General features: G+C 43.9%; 1 protein-coding gene across 1 annotated transcript in view; it reads left to right on the top strand.

Annotated features, from left to right (window-relative positions):
• Window positions 1–25,021, top strand: part of FAM214A (family with sequence similarity 214 member A) — a 1,637,733-nt gene that overhangs the window by 493,800 nt on the left and 1,118,912 nt on the right. The window contains exon 5 of the mRNA XM_044078844.1: window positions 18,477–20,016. Coding sequence (XP_043934779.1) covers window positions 18,477–20,016 — 1,540 coding nt within the window. The remainder of the gene's footprint in view (window positions 1–18,476; window positions 20,017–25,021) is intronic.

Genomic DNA, 25,021 nt, shown 5'->3' with positions numbered 1-25,021 from the left:
TCCTGGGTGCCAGCTTAAATGCAACGGCCCAGATGGCTTATCTCACGCCAGACAAACAAGGACAACTAACTCAATATTTTCAACTAATGGCAAAAAAGTCCCATCTCCCTGCAAGAAAAATTCTGCAGGCCCTGGGATTCATGGCATCCTGCATACTACTAATTCCATATGCCAGACTGCATATTAGGAAATTAGAATGGTACCTAAAAAGTGTTTGGACTCAGCACTCTCACAGTTTAGAAGCAATAATACCAATAATTCCCTGCCTACAACAGGAGTTTCGATGGTGGGCACAGGCATGTCACCTCAACAAGGGTCAGCCTTTCACTCTACCCACAGCCAGGCAGACACTAACAGATGCTTCGGACTACGCCTGGGGAGCACACATGGCAGGAAAATGTATTCAGGGCAAGTGGACCACAGACCAAATGCATCTTCACATCAATCAAAAAGAGATGTTGGCTGTTCAAAATGCCCTAACAGCTGTCAAGGACCTTCTGCATCCAGGACATTTATTATTAAAGACAGACAACACCACAGTAATGTGGTACATAAGCAAGGGGCCACTCATTCTTACCCCCTATGCAGGCAAGCTATGACCTTGTGGAACACAGCTCTAACTTATCAAGTTCATCTGCAAGCACAGTTCCTGCCAGGAAAGAAAAATATTCTGGCAGACGATCTAAGCAGAAATATCATGGGCCCTCACGAATGGAAACTGAATCCAGAAATCTTCAGCATGGTAAAGCAAAAATGGGGATGCCCAGACATAGATCTTTTTGCCTCCCCACTGAATTGCCAACAACAAAAATTCTGCACAAGGATTTATCGCACACAAGCATGGAAAGTGGATGCTCTCTTGTTCAGCTGGAAAAGCCTAAAAGTTTATGCCTTCCCACCACTGCCTCTCCTTTCGAAGGTACTCCTAAAAGCCATACAAGAAAAACCACAGATGATCCTGATTGCTCCAGACTAGCCACGCCAGCACTGCTACCCAATAGAACTTGGCTCAAGGCCCACCATGGATTTTGCCTCAATTTCCACACCTTCTGACTCAACAAAACAATCAGATCCTGCACGCTCAGCTCAAAACCCTAAACCTGGCTGCATGGCAGATTCATTAGTCAAACAGGCAACACCTCTCTCTAAAGCTGTTATGGATGTCATTTTGCTCAGAAAAATGGAAGAGATTCTGCGCCTGGAACCAGGCTCAAAACCTTGACCCTCTTGTCCCAAACATTCCTCAGATTTTGCAATACTTAACTGAGATGTTGGACAAAGGCCTATCCTTCTCATCAATTAAGATCCACGCCTCTGCCCCATTTCAGCACATTACAACACGGATCCTCCTTTATTCTCTCATCCCTTGCTAAAGCAGTACCTCAGAGGGGCTAAAAACATTAGACCGCCCCAGAGAGCACCAACACCAACTTGGGACCTCAATTTTGTTTTGGAAAAACTGACCCTGCCACCTTTTGAGCCAGCCAATACAGCCAATCTAAAATTTGTATCATGGAAAACAGCTCTGCTCTTGGCAGTAACTTCAGCACGAAGAGGCTCAGAGCTACAGCCATTAATGGCAGTGGAACCTTTTATAATTTTTCATCAGGACAGGGTTTCTTTAAGGACAAACCCTACCTTTATGCCAAAGGTGGTATCTAGTGTGGCTCTTAACCAAACCATCCATTTGCCATTTTTTTATCCAAACCCCCAGAATAAAGGGGGAGAAACTTCCGCACTCTTTGGACATACACAGGCAGCTACGCTTCTGCATGGACAAAACAAAAGCTTTCAGGAAAACTGAGCAACTGTTTGTAGCATATGCTGCAGGATCACAGGGCAAGGCTATTTCAAAGCAGACTATCTCCAAATGGATAGGACACTGTATTCGTTACTGCTACACCCAGCATGGGAAATCTGTCCCTAATAACATTAGGCCACATTCTACCAGAGCAACAGCCACCTCAACAGCCTTTCTCAGAGGAGTACCAACCAAGGAAATTTTGGAGGCTGCAACTTGGAGTTCAGTGCACACCTTTACCAAGCATTACCACTTGCCTCTTTACTCTAAATCCAGAGCAGGATTTGCCACTGCAGTTCTACAGGACCTCATAGCCAAACCTAACTCTTTATAGACCAGCCACCCAACCTCAGCTTTGGGATTCTACCCAAGTGTAATGACTGCAGCAGTGTAACACGATGAACATAGTACAGTTTTGTACCTACCATAAATGTAGATGTTCGAGTGTTCACACTGCTGCAGTCCAGGTTACCCTCCCTCCACCCCCTCTGTCCTAGCTGGACTTATCCTTACCTTTCTATCCTATACAACCTTTGTGGTGTATTTGCTTGTAACTGAAGGTATTATTTTCTTTTTATATACATGTTTTATTAGCAATATGTATTGCCTACCTACTTGGGGGCACCTGACATCTGGGGCAAGAAAAACTGAAGAAAATGGCATCGGATGCATCTTGTATACCCCTGGCACACTGACGTCAGGGAAGAAGCAACAGCAACCGACGCCGAACCAAGACTTTGGAACTCTGGCCAGTTGTGGGACTGCCTGACGGCAGGATAACCCGTGTAATGACTGCAGCAGTGTGAACACTCGAACACCTACATTTTATGGTAGGTACAAAACTGTACTTTCCTCTGATGGCCAGAGGTCTGCCACCAAAACAAGGGACTACCTTTCACACCACCCCCTGCCGCCCAAACCCTAACAACAGACGCGTCAGACTATGCATGGGGGTTCACCTGGCAGGGAAGTGCATTCAGGGCAAATGGAACCCAAGTCAAATGCACCTGCATATAAATCAAAAAGAAATAGCTGTACAGAATGCTCTGACAGCCTTCAAGAACAACTAATGGTAAAGATGGACAACACCACTGTTATGTGGTACATAAACAAGCAGGGGGGGTACACATACTTAACCCCTCTGCAGACTAGCCATGGCATTGTGGAACACAGCCTTGAGCTACCAAGTGCACCTACAAGCACAGTTCCTGCCAGGAAAATTAAATACACTGGCTGGCGGACAGACTAAGCAGAAACCTCATGGACCCACGAGTGGAAACTGGAACCAAGGATTTTCAACATGTTGACAAGCAAATGGGGAGCTCAGATATAGACCTATTTGCCTCTCCCCAGAACTACCAATTGGACAAATTTTGCACAAGGACTCCCCACAAGCAAACCTGGAAATGGATGCTCTGTCCTTCAGCTGGAAAAATCTATCAGTCTTTGCCTTCCCCCCCCTCTGCTTTCCAAAGTACTAATAAAAATCAAACGGGACAAACCAAGGATGATTTTGATTGCTCCTGACTGGCCATGCCAACACTGGTTCCCCCTCCTGCGCAGTGTGTCACAGATGTTCATCGTGCATACAGCTGCAGTCATAACAGATGGGTTTTCCTGCCGTCAGGCGGGTCCTCGGTCGGCCGAATTCCAAAGTCTAGGTCTGGCGTCGGATGTCATCGTTTCTTCCCTGACGTCAGTGCGACAGGGGTATAAAAGAACCAGCCGACGCCATTTTCCCCAGTCTTTCTTGCCTTGCGGTGCCCGAAGCAGAAGCAGTTCGCAAGTGCCGGTCGGCCAGCTCCTGAGATTATGAATATTTTTCAACCGAAGTCTTCTTGAAAGCTAAGTACCCCGTTGAAACTTTTCTTGCCTCAGACCGATGTCAGACAAAGTTAATAATTGCATTTCATGTGGGAAGCAAATACCGCATAAGGATTTCCATTCCCTCTGCATTCCTTGCTTAGGCCCAGACCACGATGTCTCGGCCTGTCGTTTTTGTGCTACATTCAACAGACGCACTATTAAGGGTCGGGCGGAGTTAAGCCCAACACTATTTTGGCAAAAGTTTAATTACATTATGTCGCGGATACTCAGACTCCAGTTTTGAGTAAAAGACGCAAAGATAAGGACCGACATACGAGGTCATGACTTCTACCGACACCACGCTAAAGCCGACTACAGGTGCTCCGGTTCTCAGTGAGGCGCCTACGCAGCCCCTGACTACCGATGACACTTCATTAGCGGTGTCTTCTGTGCCCGAGGTCGCAGGCTCTTCGGCCCACACCCCGACTACAGATACCGAAGCCACTCTTGGCAGGGAAACTCAGAGTTTAGACAGGCCTGGCACCTCTCAAGGTGTCTTCAGGCCGCCGCCTTCTTTTTCCATTAAGGCTTTCACTAAATCTAAAGCAGCCATGCATACTAAAAGACAAGCTCCACAGGGCCCCTCTCAAGGCCCCATGCCTAAAAAGCAGATGCTCAAAATGGCTGAGGATTTGATTACTCTTATCAGGGATTCTCAACCCCCCTCGGACAAAAGGCCCAGAGTGGAGGAAGAATACCCTTCCTCTGATCAGGCCTCCATTACTTCAGAACATTCTGAAGACCAGGAACATTCATACTCCCATTTTTAAGATTCTGATGCAGAGGAGTCCATTCCCTCTGTATCCCCCCCTGAGGACTTCTCTTTTGGGGAAACCTTGCGTACCTTGAGGGAACACTTCCACTGGGAAGGCCAAGATTACTCAGACTCCAAGAAAAGGCTCAGGGATTTCCTCTTGCTCCCTCAGCACAGGCCTCTGGCTATCCCTCCTGTCTTAGACATTCTAGATGATGTGTATTCAGAGGCCAGCCTTAACCCAGATTCTTTACCTCCAGCTCCAGTCAAGCCTGACAGGTATTACCGGGTTCCTGATTCACACCAATTCCTATACAAAAGCCATGCGGCTGACCCAGAAACTATTTCACAGGGTCCCAAGGGAATTAAGGCCTCCACTGCCAAAAATCCATTACCTTCAGAGAGAGATTCCAGAGCTTTAGAAAGTTGGGGGAAACGGGTATACACCTCGGACACCTTAACCATGAGGGCATTAAACTGTCAGTTCCATATGTTAAAGTATCAACAGTTTTTATCATCTCAGTTGAAAAGCAAAATGTCACAACCTGAACAACCAGTCTTGAAGGAGTTGCAGGATATGTTGCATAGTGCAGAGCAAGTGGGTAAACATACCTTGCAATGTGGTTTTGATGCTTTAGAGGCCTCTCATGTAGAGCTGCTGTTACAGGATCAGTCATACGTAGACATGCTTGGCTCAAAGAGCAAACCTTACCAGATCATGTCAAAGCTAAATTACTAGATGCACCTCTTCAAAAAGATGTATTGTTTGGTGTTAAAGCTGAGGAGGTATTAAAGAAAATGGAGGAAAAGGCAAAATCAGTGCAAACAGTGAAAGATTTCCTACAGGTACAACCTCCACGTTTCAGTAGAAATTGGCCTTCAAAAAAATTGGTCCTTTCCAGCCACGGACAGACCTCAAAGAGGTAGATAATAGGCACCCGAGGGGTAGAGGGCAATCTCAAGGATCATTTAGAGGCAGACAATGGCAAGCACCTACACCAAGAGGTGGTGAGGATAGTTCACAGCCATTCAGAAAGCAGAACCAATGACTTTCCCCTTTGCATGCCAAGCAAGGCTCAAATGGCAGCACCTTTAGGTGGACAACTGGCATTATTTTTGAAAAATTGGCATATTGTCACAAAAGACAAATGGATCCTGGACATTATAGACAGAGGCTACAGATTCCACTTTCACACCCTTCCAAAAATGAGAGGCATGCCAAACCTGCCACACAATCAAAGGGCAGAGGCACAAAAACAATTTTCAGATCTCATGGACATGAAAGCTATTCAAGAGGTACCTGCACAAGAACAGGGTCAAGGTTTTTATTCCAGACTATTCCTGGTACCAAGGAAGGGCAAAGATTGGAGACCTATTTTGGACCTATCCATCCTAAACACATATTTACTCTTACCAAAATTCAAGATGCTCACATTACAGCAGCTTCTTCCCATGCTGGGCAAGGAGACTTGGCTGGTAACATTGGACCTCAAGGAGGCATACCTGCATGTCCCAATCAGACAAGATTGCAGAAGATACCTCAGATTTCTTGCAGGTTCAACCCATTATCAATTCTCTGCATTGCCCTTTGGCTTATCTACTGCGCCCAGAGTGTTCACGAAATGCCTGGCATCAGTAATTGCCTTCTGCAGACTTCAAGGGATACAAATATACCCATATTTGGACGACTGCCTGATCCAAGCGGACAGCAAACACATACTTCTGAAACACCTGGCATTTGTAATAATGTTGTTGAATTCTCTGGGATACACAGTCAACAAAAAGAAATCAATACTAATACCCTCTCAAACAATAATTTTCCTGGGTGCCAGCTTGAATACAAACACTCAGATGGCCTACCTCACACCAGAGAAGCAAGGGCAACTAACTCAATACTTCAGAAAACTGGTAACCTTCACCAGGCTGACTGCAAGGAAAATCCTGCAGGCTCTGGGATTCATGGCATCTTGCATCCTGCTAATCCCATGTGCAAAGCTGCATATGAGGAAACTTCAATGGTATCTAAAAAACTTATGGTCTCAACACAGCCACAGTTTGGAAACGATTATACCACTGATTCCATGTCTTCAAAAGGAATTTCTGTGGTGGGCTCAAGCATGCCAAAGAAACATAGGTCTCCCATTCTGCAAGCCTCAATCAAATCAAGTCATCACAACAGACGCCACGGACTACGCCTGGGGGGCGCACATGACAGATCAGTGCATTCAGGGCAAATGGTCCCAAAAAGAAAAGCACCTACACATCAATCAAAAGGAAATGCTAGCAGTAATAAATGCTATTATGGCTTTCAAAGACCTACTGCATCCAGGCCAGCTATTGATAAGGACAGACAACACCACAGTGATGTGGCACATAAACAAACAGGGAGGAACCCATTCGTATCCCCTATGCAGGCTAGCCATGTCTCTTTGGAACATGGCTCTGGAATTACAAATCCAACTTCAAGCACAGTTCCTGCCAGGCAAGGAAAACACGCTGGCAGACAACCTAAGCAGAAATATGACAGATCCACACGAATGGAAGTTGCATCCTCAAGTTTTTACAAAAATAATTCAAGCATGGGGAAGGCCAGACATAGATCTCTTTGCCACCCACAGAAATTACCAATTGACAAAATTCTGCTCAAGGACCTTCCATCCACAGGCCTGGAAAGTGGACGCACTCTCTTTCAGTTGGACAACAATGACAGTTTATGCCTTTCCACCTCTTCTCTGCTGCCCAAAGTTCTATTAAAAGCCAGAGCAGACAGACCAAAGATGATTCTCATTGCTCCAGACTGGCCAAGGCAACACTGGTACCCACTCCTGAGGAGCCTGACGCATTCCCCACCATGGATCCTGCCTCTAATGCCTCTTCTACTGACTCAGCACAACTTCAAAACTCTTCACAGTCAGCTGAAAACACTCAATCTAGCCGCATGGAGGATTCCTTAAATTCACAGCAGACCCTACTGTCCAAGGAGGTGCAGGATGTCATTTTGGAGGCCAGAAGGCCTTCTACTAGAAAAGCCTACTCTGCAAAATGGAAACAGTTTTGTGCCTGGAATCAGAAAACGGGTCAGAATCCTGGAATACTGAATTTACCTCAAATATTACAGTACCTAGCTGAGATGCTAAGCAGTGGACTTTCATTCTCCTCCATCAAAATCCATGCCTCAGCCATTTCTGCAGAATACAACACTGATCCTCCTTTATTCTCTCACCCTCTCTTAAGACAGTTCCTCAGAGGGGCTAAGAATATAAAACCCCCAAGGAAGCTACCAGTACCTGCTTGGGACCTCAATTTCATTCTAGAAAAACTGACCCTGCCTCCTTTTGAGCCAGCTGCTTCAACAGAACTGCAATATTTGTCATGGAAAACAGCCTTCCTTCTGGCTATCACCTCAGCACGCAGGGTTTCGGAACTACAAGCCCTCACGGCTGTGCAGCCTTTCATCATTTTCCATCAGGACAGAGTTTCCTTACGAACCAACCCTTCCTTTATGCCAAAGATAGTATCCAGGGTATCCTTGAATCAGGGTATCCACTTACCTACCTTTTACCCTAATCCACAAAACAAAGGGGAGAGACTACTACATTCCTTGGACATTCACAGACAGCTCCGTTATTATTTGGACAGAACAAAGCCTTTCAGAAAATCAGAGCAACTCTTTGTGTCCTATGCTACAGGTGCTCAAGGGAAGCCTATTTCCAAACAGACAATCTCAAAATGGATAGCCCACTGCATATGCTTTTGTTACTCTTTTCATGGTAAAACTGTACCTACAGGCATCAGATCTCACTCCACAAGGGCCACAGCTACCTCTGCAGCTTTCCTCAGGGGGGTTCCTACCAAAGATATTTTGGAAGCAGCCACTTGGAGTTCTATACATACTTTCTCCAAGCACTATCACCTACCATTATACTCCAAATCTAGAGCGGGCTTTGCCACTGCAGTCTTGCAGGGCATCCTGGCTCCTCCTAGTTCCACTTAGTGCCTACCACCCCTTTTTTAGATTTGGGATTCTACCCATCTGTTATGACTGCAGCTGTATGCACGATGAACATAGTACAGTTTTGTACCTACCATAAATGTAGATGTTCGAGTGCTAATACAGCTGCAGTCCAGGTTTCCCTCCCTCCTTCCCCTCTTGGGACAGGCCTAATAGCTAATACCTCCTCATAATACCTGATTGGGGTATTCTTTTATGGTGTATTTGCTTGCAACTACTGTTTTTTGATTATATTGCATTGCATTATTACATAAATTTATGTTTTGCCTTCCTTCTGGGGGCACCTGACATCTGGGGCAAGAAAAACTGAAGAAAATGGTATCGGCTGGTTCTTTTATACCCCTGTCGCACTGATGTCAGGGAAGAAGCGACGACATCCGACGCCTGACCTAGACTTTGGAATTCGGCCGACCGAGGACCCGCCTGACGGCAGGAAAACCCATCTGTTATGACTGCAGCTGTATTAACACTCGAACATCTACATTTATGGTAGGTATAAAACTGTACTTTTTCCCCATGGCACCTGCCTCAGACTCCGTTCCCTGATGTCCCAGTAGGAGAACCAGATTCTGCACCGTCAGCTTCTAACACTGAACCTTGTAGCCTGGCTAATTACCTAATCTCTCCTTTACCATCCCTCAGTAAACCTGTGATGGATATCATTTTAGAGGCAAGGAGGCCTAGTACTAGAAAATCTTATGCTGAAAAATGGAAAAGATTCTGTGCCTGGAACCAATCTCAAGGGATGAGCACAGCCACGCCCAATTTACCTCAGATTTTACAATACTTAACTGATATTCTTCACAAGGGCCTGTCTTTTTCCTCCATTAAAATCCACACCTCAGCCCTTTCAGCTCATTTTAACACAGAACCTCCCCTCTTCTCTCATCCACTGCTCAAGCAGTTCCTTAGAGGGGCCAAATATTTGAGACCACCCAGGAGAGCTCCAACCTCAGCTTGGGACCATAACTTTGTCTTGGAGAAACTCACTCTACCTCCTTTCGAGCCAGCTGCTACTGCAGACTTAAAATTTCTTTCTTGGAAAACATCTTTCCTTTTAGCAATCACTTCAGCTAGAAGGGTATCTGAATTACAGGCCCTTATGGCAGTGGAGCCTTTCATCATCTTTCACGCAAACAGGGTGTCCCTCAGAACCAGTCCATCCTTCATGCCCAAGGTGGTATCCAGTGTGGCTCTAAATCAGTCCATTCATTTGCCAACCTTCTTTTCCCAATCCACAGAATAAAGGGGAATGGATACCGCATTCCTTAGATGTGCACTGACAACTTAGATTCTACTTGGACAGGACTAAACCTCAAAGGAAATCTGAACAACTGCTGGTGGCATTTGCAGCAGGGGTAGAGGGGGGAAGGCTATTTCAAAGCAAACCATTTCTAAATGGATAAGCCATTGCATTCATTTCTGCTATAAGCACCATGGAAAACCTATCCCCCAGGGGATCAGATCTCACTCCACCGGGGCTGCATCTACCTCTACAGCCTTTCTCAGAGGCGTCCCTACCAGGGACATCCTAGAAGCTGCTACTTGGAATTCTGTACATACTTTCACTAAGCATTATCATTTGCCAATTTTCTCTAAATCCAGAGCTGGCTTTGCCACTGCAGTCTTGTAGGGTCTTATAGCTGGCCCTAATGCTATCTAAATTCCTCCTCCCAGCCATAGCTTTGGGAATCTACCCAAATGTAATGACTGCAGCAGTGAAACACGAAGAACGTAGTACAGTTGTGTACACTTACCATAAATGTAGATTTTCGAGTGTATTCACTGTTGCAGTCCTGGTTACCCTCCCTTCAGCCCCCTAACTTTTTTTGGCTATACCTCTACTTTCCTTTCTATGCTTAAAAGCCTTTTTGGTGTATTTGCTTTGTTGTTGGAGGTATATCTTTGTGCTTTTATATTTAATTGCTTCCCATTAGGGGGGCTCCTGACTTCTGGAGCAAGAAAAACGGATGTAATTGTGTTGGCTGCATGTTTTATACCCCTGACGACCTGACGTCATGGAAGAAGGGACAGTAACCGACGCAGGACCCAAGACTTCGTTAATCAGGCCGACTGAGGGCTACCTGCAAGCAGATAACCGAAATATAATGACTGCAACAGTGAGTACACTCAAATATCTACATTTATGGTAAGTGTACACAACTGTATTTTTTTTGAGGCCTTTGGTGTCCGGCCATCCATGGCATGGATGCACTCCTCGATCTCCTGTTTAAGAGGGCATGGAGAGAAGTGTGTTTTAAGTCCATCTCTAGTAAACCAGAAAGGGTCTTGGTTCCACCCAGTGAAAGGGCACATTGGAATAAGGGGCCTGCAGTCAATGCCATTGTTGTAGCAACAGCCACCAAGAAAGAACTGTTAAGTATTGCACATCTGTCCACCCTCCAGATAGCCAAGAGCACTGGACAAATTGTGGAAGCACAAATATATTTCAGCCACTATTGGTGTTCATGTGCTGAAGTACTTGAGTCTCCCGATATAATGAAGTTACCAAGTCTGTAGCAACCCAGGTGACAGTAGAGGAACACAAGCCCATGGAGATTTAGTTTGATATCGTGCTGTCAATTTCAGATGTATTCATGCACCGGTCATCTATCTCAGCTGATGGTATGGCCAGTGCAGCAGGCACTGGCGTCACATTTTGCTTTCATGCTACGATGCGCCTCTATAACTTTGTAGAACTTTAAGAAGTCATTTGTAAATGCTTCATTTGATGATTCCACTGTCTTTGGACCAAAAGCTGAAGGTATGCTGGCCGTGTATGGGCGGGAGGGCAAGAGATGGCTGCAGTAGGGTACACTTTTCCACTCCTCAGTGGACTTTTCCTGCAAACAGAGGAGAGGCAAATGACTCTCTATTTTTTCCTGGAAGTCCCAACATTTTGCCCAGCACACATTTGATAGTGCCTCCCTTGGGCTGAGGGGGAGCTTCAACCGATGCCTCCCTAGAGGCAGGAACTGTCTGCATACTAACTGTTTCAGGGGACCTGTCTCCAAGAAACTTTCAGAGCTCCTGAAGTTTTCCTGGCTGCTGTGTGTGTGTGTGTGTGGGGGGCTGCATGGCTGCCCACCGTCAAGCTTTGTAGGCAATCACCATATATTTGTTGGTGTTGAGAGTCGTTTTGTTTCCTGAAGGTATATGATCCCTTTTCTGCTTCAACCAGATGTTCAACAGAAACCCCTTCTGGACTTTCTACTCCAGCAGTGAAGGGAAGCAGCAGGAGAAATGCAAAAACTGCTGGTGAAACAACAAGGGAGTAATCTAGGAGGTGATGGAATATACTTGAAATAGAAGAGCATGTACACCCAGACTGAAGAAACAGGCAGTCCAGTATCAGTTCAGTAAAAGTTTTAATCAGAACGGTTTATCAAAAACCTCAAATTCTACATTAAAAGCATACATTATATATATATATATATATATATATATATATATATATATATATATATATATATTTATATTTATGTATATATATATATATATATATAAATTTTACTAAAATGTATAAAAATACATATATATATATAAATACATGTATGAATTCAAAATATTATAAAAGTATGCAAGTCTAATATATATATATATAATTTATATTTTATGTATGCTTTTAATGTACGATTTATTTGGGGTTTTTGATAAAACATTGTTTTAGATAGATGTCCTTTTAAATTTTGGTTATAGTGAGATCTGTAGTGAGTTCTGAGTGGTTAATAGATTTTTTAATTAGTTATATATATATATATATATATGTGATGTTAAGTATTGTAATGGTTTTTTGGTCTGAAGAAGCAATATCTATTGTGAAAGCACTTAACCGTTCTGATTAAAAATTTTACTGAACTGATACTGGACTGCCTGTTCTGTCTGGGTGTATATAAATTTGTTTTTTTTACGTTTGCTTTGGGTGTTTTGGATTGAAATAGAAACTCTCCTTAGCATGGAGAACATCGATATCTGTGCAGTAACAGAAACCTGGTTCAGGGCTCCCGAGAGCACCCCAGCACTACCAGGTTATACCTCATACCATGCTTTTCGGGCCCAAAACTTGGACCGAACCACAAAAGGAGGGGGAGTATCGATATTCATCAAAGATACCCACACCTCCAGGGTGGTGGCAAAGCACGAAGCATCAGAGACTATCCATGTGCAACTAACAGTGGGTAAAACTGCCTTCCAGTTTATAGCCTGCTACAGACCACCCTCCCAAACCCAGGAACCCCTCTCGGCCTTCCTGAGAACACTGGAAAATATGAAGGTCTCTCCAAACACCATTATATTGGGCGACTTCAACTACCCAAACATAGACTGGGAGCATTACTCTAGCTCCAACACCCTAGCCCAAAGTTTTCTAGAATTTATAAACTCAAATGCTATGGAACAACTTGTTACCACTCCCACAAGAGGGGAAAACATACTGGACCTGATCATCACCAACATGGGGACTCTATGCTCCAGACCAGAAGTGTATCCCTCACTGGTAAGATCAGACCATAAACTAATCTCACTGGATATTCACATCCCGACCCCACCCCCTGCCCAGAATACCACAGTGAAAAACTTCTCTAAAGCAAATTTCACACTCCTCAAAACCGAAGTGGAATCCTTCAAAGCCCCCCGGGCCTGTGGAAAATACGGCCCAGACCGCAGAATCCTTTATAAACGCATTCTGTGAACACCTTCAGGAATGCATGGATCATGCGATCCCAAATAAAACCAAGACCCAATCCTCCAAAGGCAGACTTCCTGTCTGGTGGACCCCAGCCATAAACAAACTATACAATAGAAGGAGGAAGCTACTAAGAGCAAAATCCCAAAAAGGGAAGGCATCACGGATCAGTATTAGCAAAAAACTATGGGCACTCATAAAATTGTCTAAGGCCAGCTTCGAGAGAAAAATTGCACAGGACACCAAGGATAATCACAAGGCTTTCTTTAGTTATGTTAGGAACCTGGGTGGTAATTCCCAGATATGCTCAGAATTAGTCCAAAATGACAAAAAATACACTGAACCCACAGACATTGCCAACATCCTAGCTGACAGGTTCAGCGCAAACTTCTCCCACCAAAAGGGCAAATATCTATTCCAGCAGAGTGCTGCCCCCCCTGACATCTCAGATGCTCAGGTAAGAGCCGCCCTCTTCAAAGCAAAAAACACAGCATCAATGGGACCAGACGGTGTCCCGGGCTGTGGCCTACATGAACTCCAAGAAGAGCTAAACCCAAACATAAAACTACTGTTCAATCTCAGCCTTACTACAGGATATGTGCCCAAAGAGTGGCGTACAGCAACAGTGGTCCCTCTCCATAAAGGTGGTGTCTCAACGGATCCTGGAAACTATCGCCCCATAAGCCTGACTAGCTTGGTCTGCAAAGCTATGGAAAGGATCATCATGGACCTCATAAATAAAGATATTGACGACCTACAGACACTGGATCCTACCCAGTTCGGCTTTGTTAAGGGCAGATCCTGCCTCTTAAACCTGGTTGATTTCTTTGAAACAGTCACCAAGGCCATTGACGAGGGGAAGGTGGTCCACACAGCCTACCTGGACCTCGCAAAAGCCTTCGATACAATACCCCACTCGGGCATTATAGATAAGCTCACCAGCTTAAATATAAACCCCTATGTCACTAGATGGATTGCAAACTGGCTCAAGGACAGAACCCACACGGTTAGAATTGCTGGAGCCATGTCAGACTCCAAACCAGTTACAAGTGTCCCACAAGGCTCAGTCCTGGGACCTCTCTTGTTCGGTATACATTTCTCGGAGGTACAGGCCAACATGGAAGGACTGTGGCTGACCAAGTTCGCAGATGACTGCAAACTGGGTGCCATAATCGACTCTCCAGCCGACACAAGCATCCTCCAAAAGGGCCTCATAGAAACAGACAACTGGTGCCAGAGCTATGGCCTCAAGCTAAATGCCAAAAAGTGTATAGTCATCCCCTTTGACAAAAACAAAGTGCCCACAAATTACCACATAGGTGGTAATCCATTAAGTACAGAAGAAGTAATTAGGGACCTGAGGACCCAAGTTGATAGCAATCTCTCATTTGACAACCACGTGGCCAAAGTGGTCAGAAAAACATTTTATACAGCCCACCTAATCATGAAGGGATTCACATCTAGATCAGGGGAGGTCATCGTGCCTCTTTACTCATCCCTCATCAGGCCCATAATTGAGTACAATGCCCCTTTGGGATGTACCTTACCAGACACCTGCAGCAACTGGAAAGACCCCAAAAGTACCTCACCAAGAGGATCAAAGGGCTCAAACAGATGCCATATGCTGCCCGGTTAAAGAAACTCCAGCTCTACTCAGTGGCATACCGCCTGTTCAGAGGCGATCTGTGCCTGATGTATAAAGCCATGTCCAACCAGGAATTAATGGACATGCTGCACCTCAGAAAATCCAAATCCCATCGAGCTACGTGCTCGAGAGACTTGAACCTCAGCACAGAAATAAATAGGACATGCTGGAGGGACAGAATCATAACCCAGAGGCTCCCTTCACTCTGGAATAAAATCCCAGTCCAGGTTAGGCAGAGTCCCTCATTGACTCTCTTCAAGAGGAATCTTGATGAGTGGATAGGAGATCGAAGGTTTACCCCGGGTATCACTTCTGTGTCACTGTTAGACAGAGGCACAGTATACTAACCTCGAAAAAGGGCATAGCAAAATAAATTTAAAATGGGTGGCGAAAGCCAAACACATTCTGGCTAGGCTTATAAATGCCCTAGGGCAGATAGCCTGGTATGAACCTATGAACCCAAGAGTATAAATGGATTCTAATGCTGTGTGCAGATCAGGCACCTGGATTAAACCATATGGTGTTTATAAAACCTATACTTAAAGACAGAATTGTTTGTAATAACATTGAATTATGTGGTTTATATTGTATGTATGTGTGTGTGTGTGTGTGTGTGTGTGTGTGTGTGTGTATATATATATATATTGTTTTTTAATGACATTTTTTGATATTTTCTACATGTATTTTGCATATCTTTGTATACAAATATGTCTTATGAGGGTTTTCTTGAGAGTTTCTGAATGTTGAATAATTATGTTAATTGATTGTGACTGGCTGTGATTTATTTGAATTTGTTTAAATATGGTGTAGTACGATATGATGTCAACACTGTTGAAGGGTTTGTGTTCTGAAAGCTTTGTTTTATTAAATTTTTATGCTATTCAGTTTGCTTTTTTTTGTTAATTCTGCATGTGTAGTGTAGTTTCACTTGAGTTCATGGTTATATTGCTAGTAATCAAGGAGGTCCCACAAAACCAGAGGCAATCTTGGGTCTATTCAAGATTCTTTTTGGTGCCCAAGAAAAACAATGACCTCAGTCCCATTTTGGATGCAAGCAAGCTAAATTTGTGTGTCAAACAGACCAAATTCTTGATGGTAATGGTGTAGTCCATTATACCTATTCTGAAAAAGGATGACTAGATGAGCTTGGTGGACCTAAAGGATGCTTGCTGTCATATAAAGATGGTCAGACATTCCAGGTGGTTTCTGTGCTTTTGGCTGGGAGTCAGTAACTTTCAGTTTCGAGCACTGTCCTTTAATCTTAACCACCACCCCTAGGTGTTAAACATATGTGTGTGGCAGTAGTAGCAGCCCAATTCAAGCTGCGGGAGTTCCAGGTCTTCTCTTATTTGAACTATTGGCTTCTTATGGTGACTTCAAAGGCATCGCTAGTTTGTGTGAGGGACTCCTTGCTCCATCTGGGCCTAGCCCTAGGGATTACAGTGAACTTCGACAATTCCAAGTTGGAGCCAGTACAGGCTTTGGATTTCATAGGTTGCCATCTGGATACAATCAATCATATTGCCAGGTTTCCTCTCTCAAGGCTGTCATCACTTCTTCAGGCCCATCAGGTTTTGCTTTCTCAAAGGCCACCTGCTTCTGCTATTCTTTGTCTCCTTAAATTGATGGCAGCTGCCATCTCGTTAGTTCTTTTGGCCAAATTGTATAGGAGGGTTCTCTAGTGGGGCTCTTAGTCCATTGGTCTCTGACAAGTCATCTTATACATTTTCTCAAAAGATTGAAGGAGATTGTTGCTATGCATTTTCTCATAAGATTGAAGGAGATTGTTGCCATCACGTCTCTTGGTAAATGATGTCCGACAATATGTCATCAGATGGCCCTTTGTCTTTCTCCCTCCCTTGGCCACGGTGACCACAAATCCTTCCCACCTGGGGAGGGGGTGGGTCATTTTGAGGGAAGGATGATCCAGGGTACCTGGTCATAGTTGGAAACAATTTTGCAGCTCGGTGTTTTGGAGATGAGTGGCCCTTCTGGCATTGCAGGTTTTCCACAACTACCTCCTTAAGGTGTGATATTGGTCTAGACCAACAATATGGGTGTAGTCTTGTATTTCAACAAACAAGGCAGAGCCCAGTCTTATTCCTTGTGTTGAGAGGATGTTGCAGTGGCCAGTGCCTTCCCAGTGCTTTTTTTATCGTGCTCCTGGATAAGTTGAGCAGGCATATTCTAATGCCTAATGAGTGATCACTCAATCCAGCAGGGTAAAATTTTCAGCTGCTTGGGCCAAACTCAAACTTTCTGAAAGCTTACAACACAATGCAGCAGGTTTTGTCCAGAAGGACAGTTACTGTGAGATGCTGTAGTCTGTACTTGGCCCCTAGGTCTTCTCTGTTGCGTAAACTCCCCAGAACTCCCTGATAGTAAAGTTTTTACTGAAAGCAGCATGGTCCAAGGTGACTGAGCTTCACAGCCCCCTTCTGACTCGCAGGTATGGTTCCCCCTTCCTGAGGGCCTCTTCTGTTCTCACCCTCTTTTGGTTCTTGAGCCAGTCCTGTATCTAATATAGCACTCTTCAGGACAGTCTCACATGGATCTCTCATCCCACAAACTAATTAGTTCCTCCACATCCACTGATGGTCAGAGATCCCAAGCTGTCTGCAAGAGTGGTTCACATTCTTTTTTTTTATTTCAAAAGTATTCTACCAGGAAATTTTAGAGCAGGAAATGGGGAAGATTTAGTATTTGAGCAGTTTCTAAAGGTCTGTATCCCTTTTTAGTGCCCTCGGATGCAACCTTGGGATGACTTGGACAGCTTGCTTCAATCCAGGACTAGCTACCCTACTATCAAAGTCCAGTTAGTGGCACACTCCCATTTTTCATGTTGGTCAGGATCATTCTCCGTTGGCTTCCCTGAGACTTTCTAAAGCCTTTCTGAAAGGGATCCTTCTTCTGAAACCCCCGTTGGAGAGATCCAGTCCCTCTTTTGTGGTCTGTCCTATGTGTTGAACGCTTTCACAAGGGCTGGGTGAACTTAAGGAGAATAGCTATTCTGTCGTAGAGGAGAGGGAGGACTTGGGTGGGCGGACTGATGCCTTTCTGACCTCTGGTGGTGACCCTGAGCATTAGACGCAGACTGCTTAACACAGGGAATGGCAGGACTTCATGGTTCATTACACAAGCAACTCTCCCACCCCCCCCTTCCCAACCTAGGGATTCTGACCAACTTTACGTACATGAAGGATTCCAGTGCTTACATCCCTTACTGTCCTTGGAATCCTTCCCTTCCAGTTACAAATATGTACTGCAAGCTTGACACCATGACTAGTCAGGAGTGCATCCATAGATAGAATTATGTCAGGGATAGCCTGGTAAGGAAGGGGAGGTGGAGGATCCAGAGTGTGTGTATGCAGTAACTGAGGGGGCTAGCCAAAGCGTCAAACAGGCTAGGTGGGAATTGATTGCTTGATTTTAGGTATGTATTTATGGGTTTTCAGATATTTGTTCTTTGCAGACTCTGCACACATTTTTAAGAAGATTAACATTGCTCGTCTGCATGTAATTTAAGACTATGTTCCACTTCCTAGGGATGGAAGAAAATTTAGCTGCTGGCCTTGCTTTTTACAAATTTGAGGCACATACTAAATGATTAAAAACTTTCATTTCACACATTGCTATAGTTTATTTTCACTAAGCAGTGTTAAATAACGTTACCTTTAATGTGATTTTCTTTAACATGTTTCTGTATTGTTTCAGAGTAAGTGCAGCAGATGAAGAGCCTCTTTGGAAATTTACACAGACTCCAACAGAACACGTCTTTCCAGTCCCTAATATTTCTTCAAATGTAGCACTGAAGGTCACCGTCCAGTCCCTTCCAAGACAGCCAAGTTACCCTGTATTGAACTGTAGTATTCACACAAGCATTAGTTTGTTTGGAAAGCAGATCCAAGATGTTCGCCATGCTTGTAACTCTGTTAGGGCAGAGCTATACAAATCACATAGCCCACCATGGTTGGCTGCCAAGCAAACTCTGGGTCATCTTTGTGAAAACCCAGTATACACAAGAAAGTACCCACCTCCTGAGGATGCTCCTTTGAAAACATTATGCTTGTATCCAAAACTCAGCAAAGAGTCTGAAGTTAAACATTCACATGACAAGTGCTTTACATTAGCTGTTAACGATACCTACAGAACACATTCACAGGAACAAGGGGTTAAAACACTGAAGTCACTTTCTTTAACTGATTCACATGCTTCTGTCTGTCAGTGTTACCGGGTGTCTGCAGGAGAAACCAGTCCTTTAATAGGTTCACTGCTGAGAGATCGACAAGAAGTTATAGCACGAATTGCCCAAAATCTGAATTACTGTGATCCAGGTGTTCCACATGTCGCTGGGCACCCTTTCAATGCATATGAAGCAGAAGTAATCGATTCAAAGGGCTTTGTGGGCTTGCATGAAGAAGATTGCTCAGTAAAGAAGTGCAAGGAGTCACTTTTAGGTCCTGCTGTGAGGAGAGAGAGTTTTCTTGAAAAAGATCCTGAAGGAAAGGCCAAGTTCAGTGGTACACCTTGCAGTTTTCAGAGAAAGGATGACCATGACAGAGAACTTCATTCTCAAATACGAAGAAAACTGTTCCTTTCAGATTCTAAGGACATTAGTAATTTAGAAGCCATTCATGACTTTTCAGAACACACAGAAGTATGTCAGCACAATCAGAAGTGTTCTACTGTAGTCAGTAGTACATGTTCAGCACCTTCCTCAAAAAGTACAGTAGGTTCAACAAAGGGAGCTGACTTGTTAAAAAGTTGTTGTGAACAAAAAGATCAAACACAATGCACAGAAAGAACTAAACAGTGCTCTAAAGAAAGCACTGAAAAACAAGCCTATGTAAACAGTAGATGCAAAAGCAAAATGATCTCATGTGAAAGCAGTATTACAGACTGTGTTTTCAGCAGTCATCTTGGCAAAATAAAAAAAACTGAAAGTGCAAAAGCTGGAACTGAAATGCAGAGATCAGGCTCATTACAATTCCTCACAAAGTGCTTAGATCATAAAGACTCTAAAGTAAAAATATCTGAGGCAAGTATAAGCAAACCTTTTAATTACCAGCTTTTTAACACAGAAAAACATTCAAATAAAGAAAATGACTGTATGCAGTGGAAGGATAAACTAGGCAGACTTGTGCACACTGAAAAGAAGGACCCACTAAATTATGAAGTCAAGCATGGACTGCTAAAAAATTGTAGAGAAGGCTGGGAGGCAACACCAGAACAGCTAACAGATTTTAATACACTGGTAAGTAATTTTGGAGTGGGTGTCAAGAGAAAAGTTTGTTACAATGCATATATTTCAAGATAATGTTCCAGGTGAAATGAAAGATCCTTGCCCACTGGATGAGTGACTTGCAGTTTACCTAAGAAATTTATTATGGTATTAAATGGTAACTTTTATTATTTAATCTAGGATTTTTTTTTTGCTGTTTCTTGTAGCTAATTGGGTAATGACTTGGGGCCATGTGTTCAGTAATGAACTTGAGGGCAAGATCAATCTGTCGTGTTATGTTTAAGAAATACATATAATTTAATGGAACCATTTGTTTTTATTTAATCATCGATGATGGTCTATCGATGGTAGAACTGCTTTAACTCATACTGCGTCTGATTTTGGTAAAAGGTAAAAAAAAAAAAAACACTATCCTTTATGTTGTAAGAAAAGTCTTCATGTAAAAGGATAAATCAAGAAATGCTCTAAGAAGTAGGAATTGGAATTACAGGTATTAACATGCTAGAAGTATGTCTCGAACTTAGAGAAAATAAACTAGAGACACTGGAAAGGTAGTAAAAATCTGTAAAGGTGAACAAAAGAGGAGTACTAATTAAAAGTCATTTACATTGTTTTTTGTGCTCTGATTGTCTAGATTGAACCATGTTAAGAGGTATATCTTGGCTAGCAAGCACATGAACGATATTGGTACACTTTTATAATGTTCTCTTATAAAAGGATTGCATAACTCTGAAAGCAGCAAATGCTGCATTTCCTTGGGGAAAACAACTGAAGCCGCAGGTATAGATTTACAAGGAAGGGGGTTAATTTTTCAGGTTAAATTATGTTTTAATTCATTTATTTTCATTTGTGTATTTCATGGAAATATGAAATATATAATTGCATAATGTGTATTTGGGAATCATTGTTTAATTTTGTATATTCCTGCATGATGCTTCCAAAAAACTGTAAATGCCACTGCAGTTTTTTTATATTTTTTGCTGTTGAAGTCCTGCAGCCTGCAATATACTCCATGTTCATCAAGCTTCTTATCATTCATCACTTTATTGATTTGTCAGTGACTTGTGAAATGACTGCATTCCACTGAAATTCAGCATTTAGGCTTTTCTTAAGTATTGATTTAATATCACTTTTTGGCAACTCCCTTACATAATCTGAGGCAAAAGATGACATTGTACTCGGACTGTAAAAAGCATAGCACAGTTATAGTTCACTACTTGTTCTTGAACCGCAGGCATTCCCAACCTGTCTAAATGTGTAAAAAGACATTAAGAATTCCACTGACGCATTGAGGGAAATGGAAATGCAATATACTTTTGTGTATAATCAGTGAATGAAATCTAACGTTCCACAAGTAAACGCTGTCACTCCGTGAAGAATAAGTTAAGTAAATGTAACAAAAAGCACGAGTGCAGCGAAAGTAAGATTAGAACAGCATAGTTTAATTTCCAATGGGTGTACACAAACGGATTTGTGTACACCCATTGGAACTATGCTGATGTCCTTCATGGATGCATCTGCAGTCATAACAACTGGGTTGTCCTGTCGTCAGGCAGCCCTTCAGTCGGCCGGATTCCAAAGTCCGGGTCCGGCTTCGGCTGATGTCGCACTTCACCCGACGTCATCTCTGTTGGTCTTCGGGTATAAAGGCATCAGCCGACGCCATTTTCCTCAGTCTTTCTTGCCGCGTGGCGCCCGAAGCAGAAGCTGTTCGCAAGTGCCGGTCGGTCGGATCCAGAGATTACTTCTACCGAATACTACTTGAAGACTTCTAAAGCTAAGTACCCGCTGGGGACTCTTTCTTGCCTCAGCCGATGTCAGAAACAGTTAATAATTGTTTAACCTGTGGGAAACAAATACCTCATAAGGATTTCCACTCTTACTGTCTGCCTTGTTTAGGCCCAGCCCACGACGTAGCAGCCTGTTCGCCTGTGCTTCTTTCAACCGACGAACGCTTAGGCGCCGGTCGGAGTTTGCTGAACAGTTTTTCGGTTCTGATTTTGCGTATATTATGCCGCCGGATCCTCCGACTACCCAAACTGCTAAAAACGCAAAGATAAAGACCGACACTGTGGTCCGCGGTTTCGCCGAAACCATGGTTAAGCAAATCATGAGTGTCTCGGTTTCGCCGAAACCGAGAAAGCTGATCAAAATACAGCAGAATCTATCACTACCACTGAGGCCCCTGCTACTTCTCTTGAATCGGCCTCAGAAATTTTATCCACTACGGTGGTTGCCACTGACTTATCAGACACAATTCCCTTGGATGTGTCTACCCCAGCACGTGGTGCTGCTAGGCCTCCAGCAGCCATGTCCAGTAAGGCCTTTGCCAGGGCCAAAGCAGCCAAAACTACTAGAACAGTGCCTGCTAAACCCCCTACAACACGGCCCTCTTCTAGTTCACAAATGCTTACCCTGGCAGAAGATTTAATTTCATTAATTAGGGGATCTCAATCTCACCCAGACAGGGCCTCTCAGCCCCCAGAGAAGAGACCTAGGGCAGAGCCCCCCGAGCCTGTGTCCTCTGATGATTCTGCTGATGAATCAGACATAACAGACCAGCCAGAGGCTCTTTTCTCCAATTTTGAAGACTCAGATGCTGAAGAATCCATTCCAGCTGCCTCCCCACCAGAAGAATTTTCCTTTGGGGAAACCTTACATGCCATGCGAGAGCAGTTCCAATGGCAGCAGCAGGATTTCTCAGACTCCAGAAAAAGACTTAGAACCTTTCTGCACCTTCCACAACACAGGCCCTTAGCTATACCTCCTGTGCTCTCTGTAGTGGATGATGCCTTCAATGATGTGTGCTCTGCACCAGATTCTTTACCTCCAGCCCTTGCCAAACCAGACAGATTTTACAGGGTACCAGACACTCATCACCACCTTTACAAGGCCCCACTTGCAGACCCCGAAACTATATCCCAGGGTCCCAAGGCAGTAGTCAGACCACAGCTAAAAACCCTATTCCTTCTGAAAGGGAAGCCAGGTCTTTAGACAGATGGGGCAAAAAGGTTTACACTTCAGCTACTCTCTCAGCTAGAGCTTTAAACTGTCAGTTTCACATGATACAATACCAAGAGTTTATGCTTGATCAGTTAACAAAAAAGCTATCCTCTGATGAATCAATTGATAAGAAATATGTATTAGAAATGGTAAATAACATACAACAGGTTAGTAACCATTCCTTAAAATGTGGCTATGATGCACTGGAGGCTTCATTTAGATCAGCCATGACTGGCACAGTGATAAGAAGGCATGCATGGCTAAAGGAACAAGCTTTACCGGATCATGTTAAAGCCAAGTTATTAGATGCTCCTATGGATAAGACCAGCTTGTTTGGTACACCTGCCCAGCAGGTAATGAAGAAAATGGAAGAAAAGGCAAAATCTGTTCAAACGGTTAAAGATTTCTTGCAGGTCCAACCCCAAGGTTTAGCAGGAACTGGCCTGCCAAAATTGGTCCTTTCCTGACTCCACAAGATCCCAAAGGGGCAGGAATAGACGCTCCAGAGGCAGAAACCAATCCAGAGGAGGTGCCTACAGAGGACGACAGTGGCAAGGTAACAACAGAGGCACAGACACAACCACTGCCACTACAACAACACAGCCACAGTGACTTAACTCTAAAACCGCCTACCAGGGAACAAATAGCAGTTCCATTAGGCGCAAATTAACCTTATTTTCAAAGAACTGGCACTATATCACAAAAGACAAGTGGATTTTACAAACCATAGATCAAGGTTACCGGTTCCACTTCCACACTTTACCAGTCAAAAGAGGAATGCCAAATCTACCTCCAAATCAAAAAACAGAGGCTCTACAACAGATAATGCAGTTAGCAAACATGAGAGCTGTGGAAAGAGTGCCAACAACAGAACAAGGAAAGGGATTCTACTCAAGACTATTCCTAGTTCCAAGAAAGGAAAAAGTTGGAGACCTATTCTCGACCTGTCCACCTTAAATACATACATCATTGTCCCAAAATTCAAAATGCTGACCCTACAGCAACTTCTTCCCATGCTGGGCAAGGAGTGTTGGCTGGTAACTCTAGATCTCAAGGAGGCATACCTGCACGTCCCCATTCGACCAATCTGCAGAAGATACCTCAGATTTCTTGCAGGATCAGAGCATTATCAATTCTCAGCATTGCCCTTTGGCTTATCTACTGCGCCCAGAGTATTCACAAAATGCCTGGCATCAGTAATCGCCCACTGCAGACTACAGGGAATTCAAGTTTACCCATACCTGGACGACTGCCTGCTACAAGGGGACAACAAAAGCAAGTTGACAACAGATTTACAAAGGGTCATTTACTTGCTACAAGCACTGGGATACACAATCAATTTACAAAAATCAAGGCTGATACCATCCCAGACAAGGACATTCTTGGGCTGAATTGGACACAGTAAAACAAATGGCTTTCCTAACTGCAGAAAAACAGAGAGCTCCCTCTTTACTTCTTGGCACTAACAAAACAGAACAAGTTAACAGCAAGAAAAGTACTGCAGGCCTTGGGCTTCATGGCATCATGCATAATCTTGGTCCCACTTGCCAGACTACATATGAGAAAACTACAGTGGTACCTAAAGAATTTATGGTCCCAACACAGGCACAGCCTAGAAACAGAAATTCCACTAATTCCATGCTTAAAACAGGAGTTCCTATGGTGGGCTCAAGCATGCCAGTCAAACCCAGGGCTACCCTTTCGCAGATGTCAAGCAAGCAAGACCATCACAACAGACGCTTCAGACCTAGGATGGGGGGGGCCCACATGCTGGACAAATGCGTGCAAGGATTGTGGACGCAGGATCAACTTCACCTGCACATCAACCTAAAAGAAATGCTGGCAGTAAAACTGGCAATCCAAAACTTCAGACCATTTCTCAGAGGGCCAGTTGATGATAAGGACAGACAACACCACAGTCATGTGGTACATCAACAAACAGGGAGGCACTCATTCATACCCCCTATGCAGAATGACTTTGGAGCTGTGGAACCTGGCACTCAGCTACAACATC

The sequence above is a fragment of the Protopterus annectens genome, chromosome 7.part1 (assembly GCF_019279795.1).
Source record: "Protopterus annectens isolate FY-2018-M chromosome 7.part1, PAN1.0, whole genome shotgun sequence".
In the NCBI taxonomy this organism is placed as follows: Eukaryota; Metazoa; Chordata; order Ceratodontiformes; family Protopteridae; genus Protopterus; species Protopterus annectens.
The sequence above is the reverse complement of the archived record's forward strand: the minus strand, read 5'-3'. Positions and strand labels throughout refer to the sequence as shown.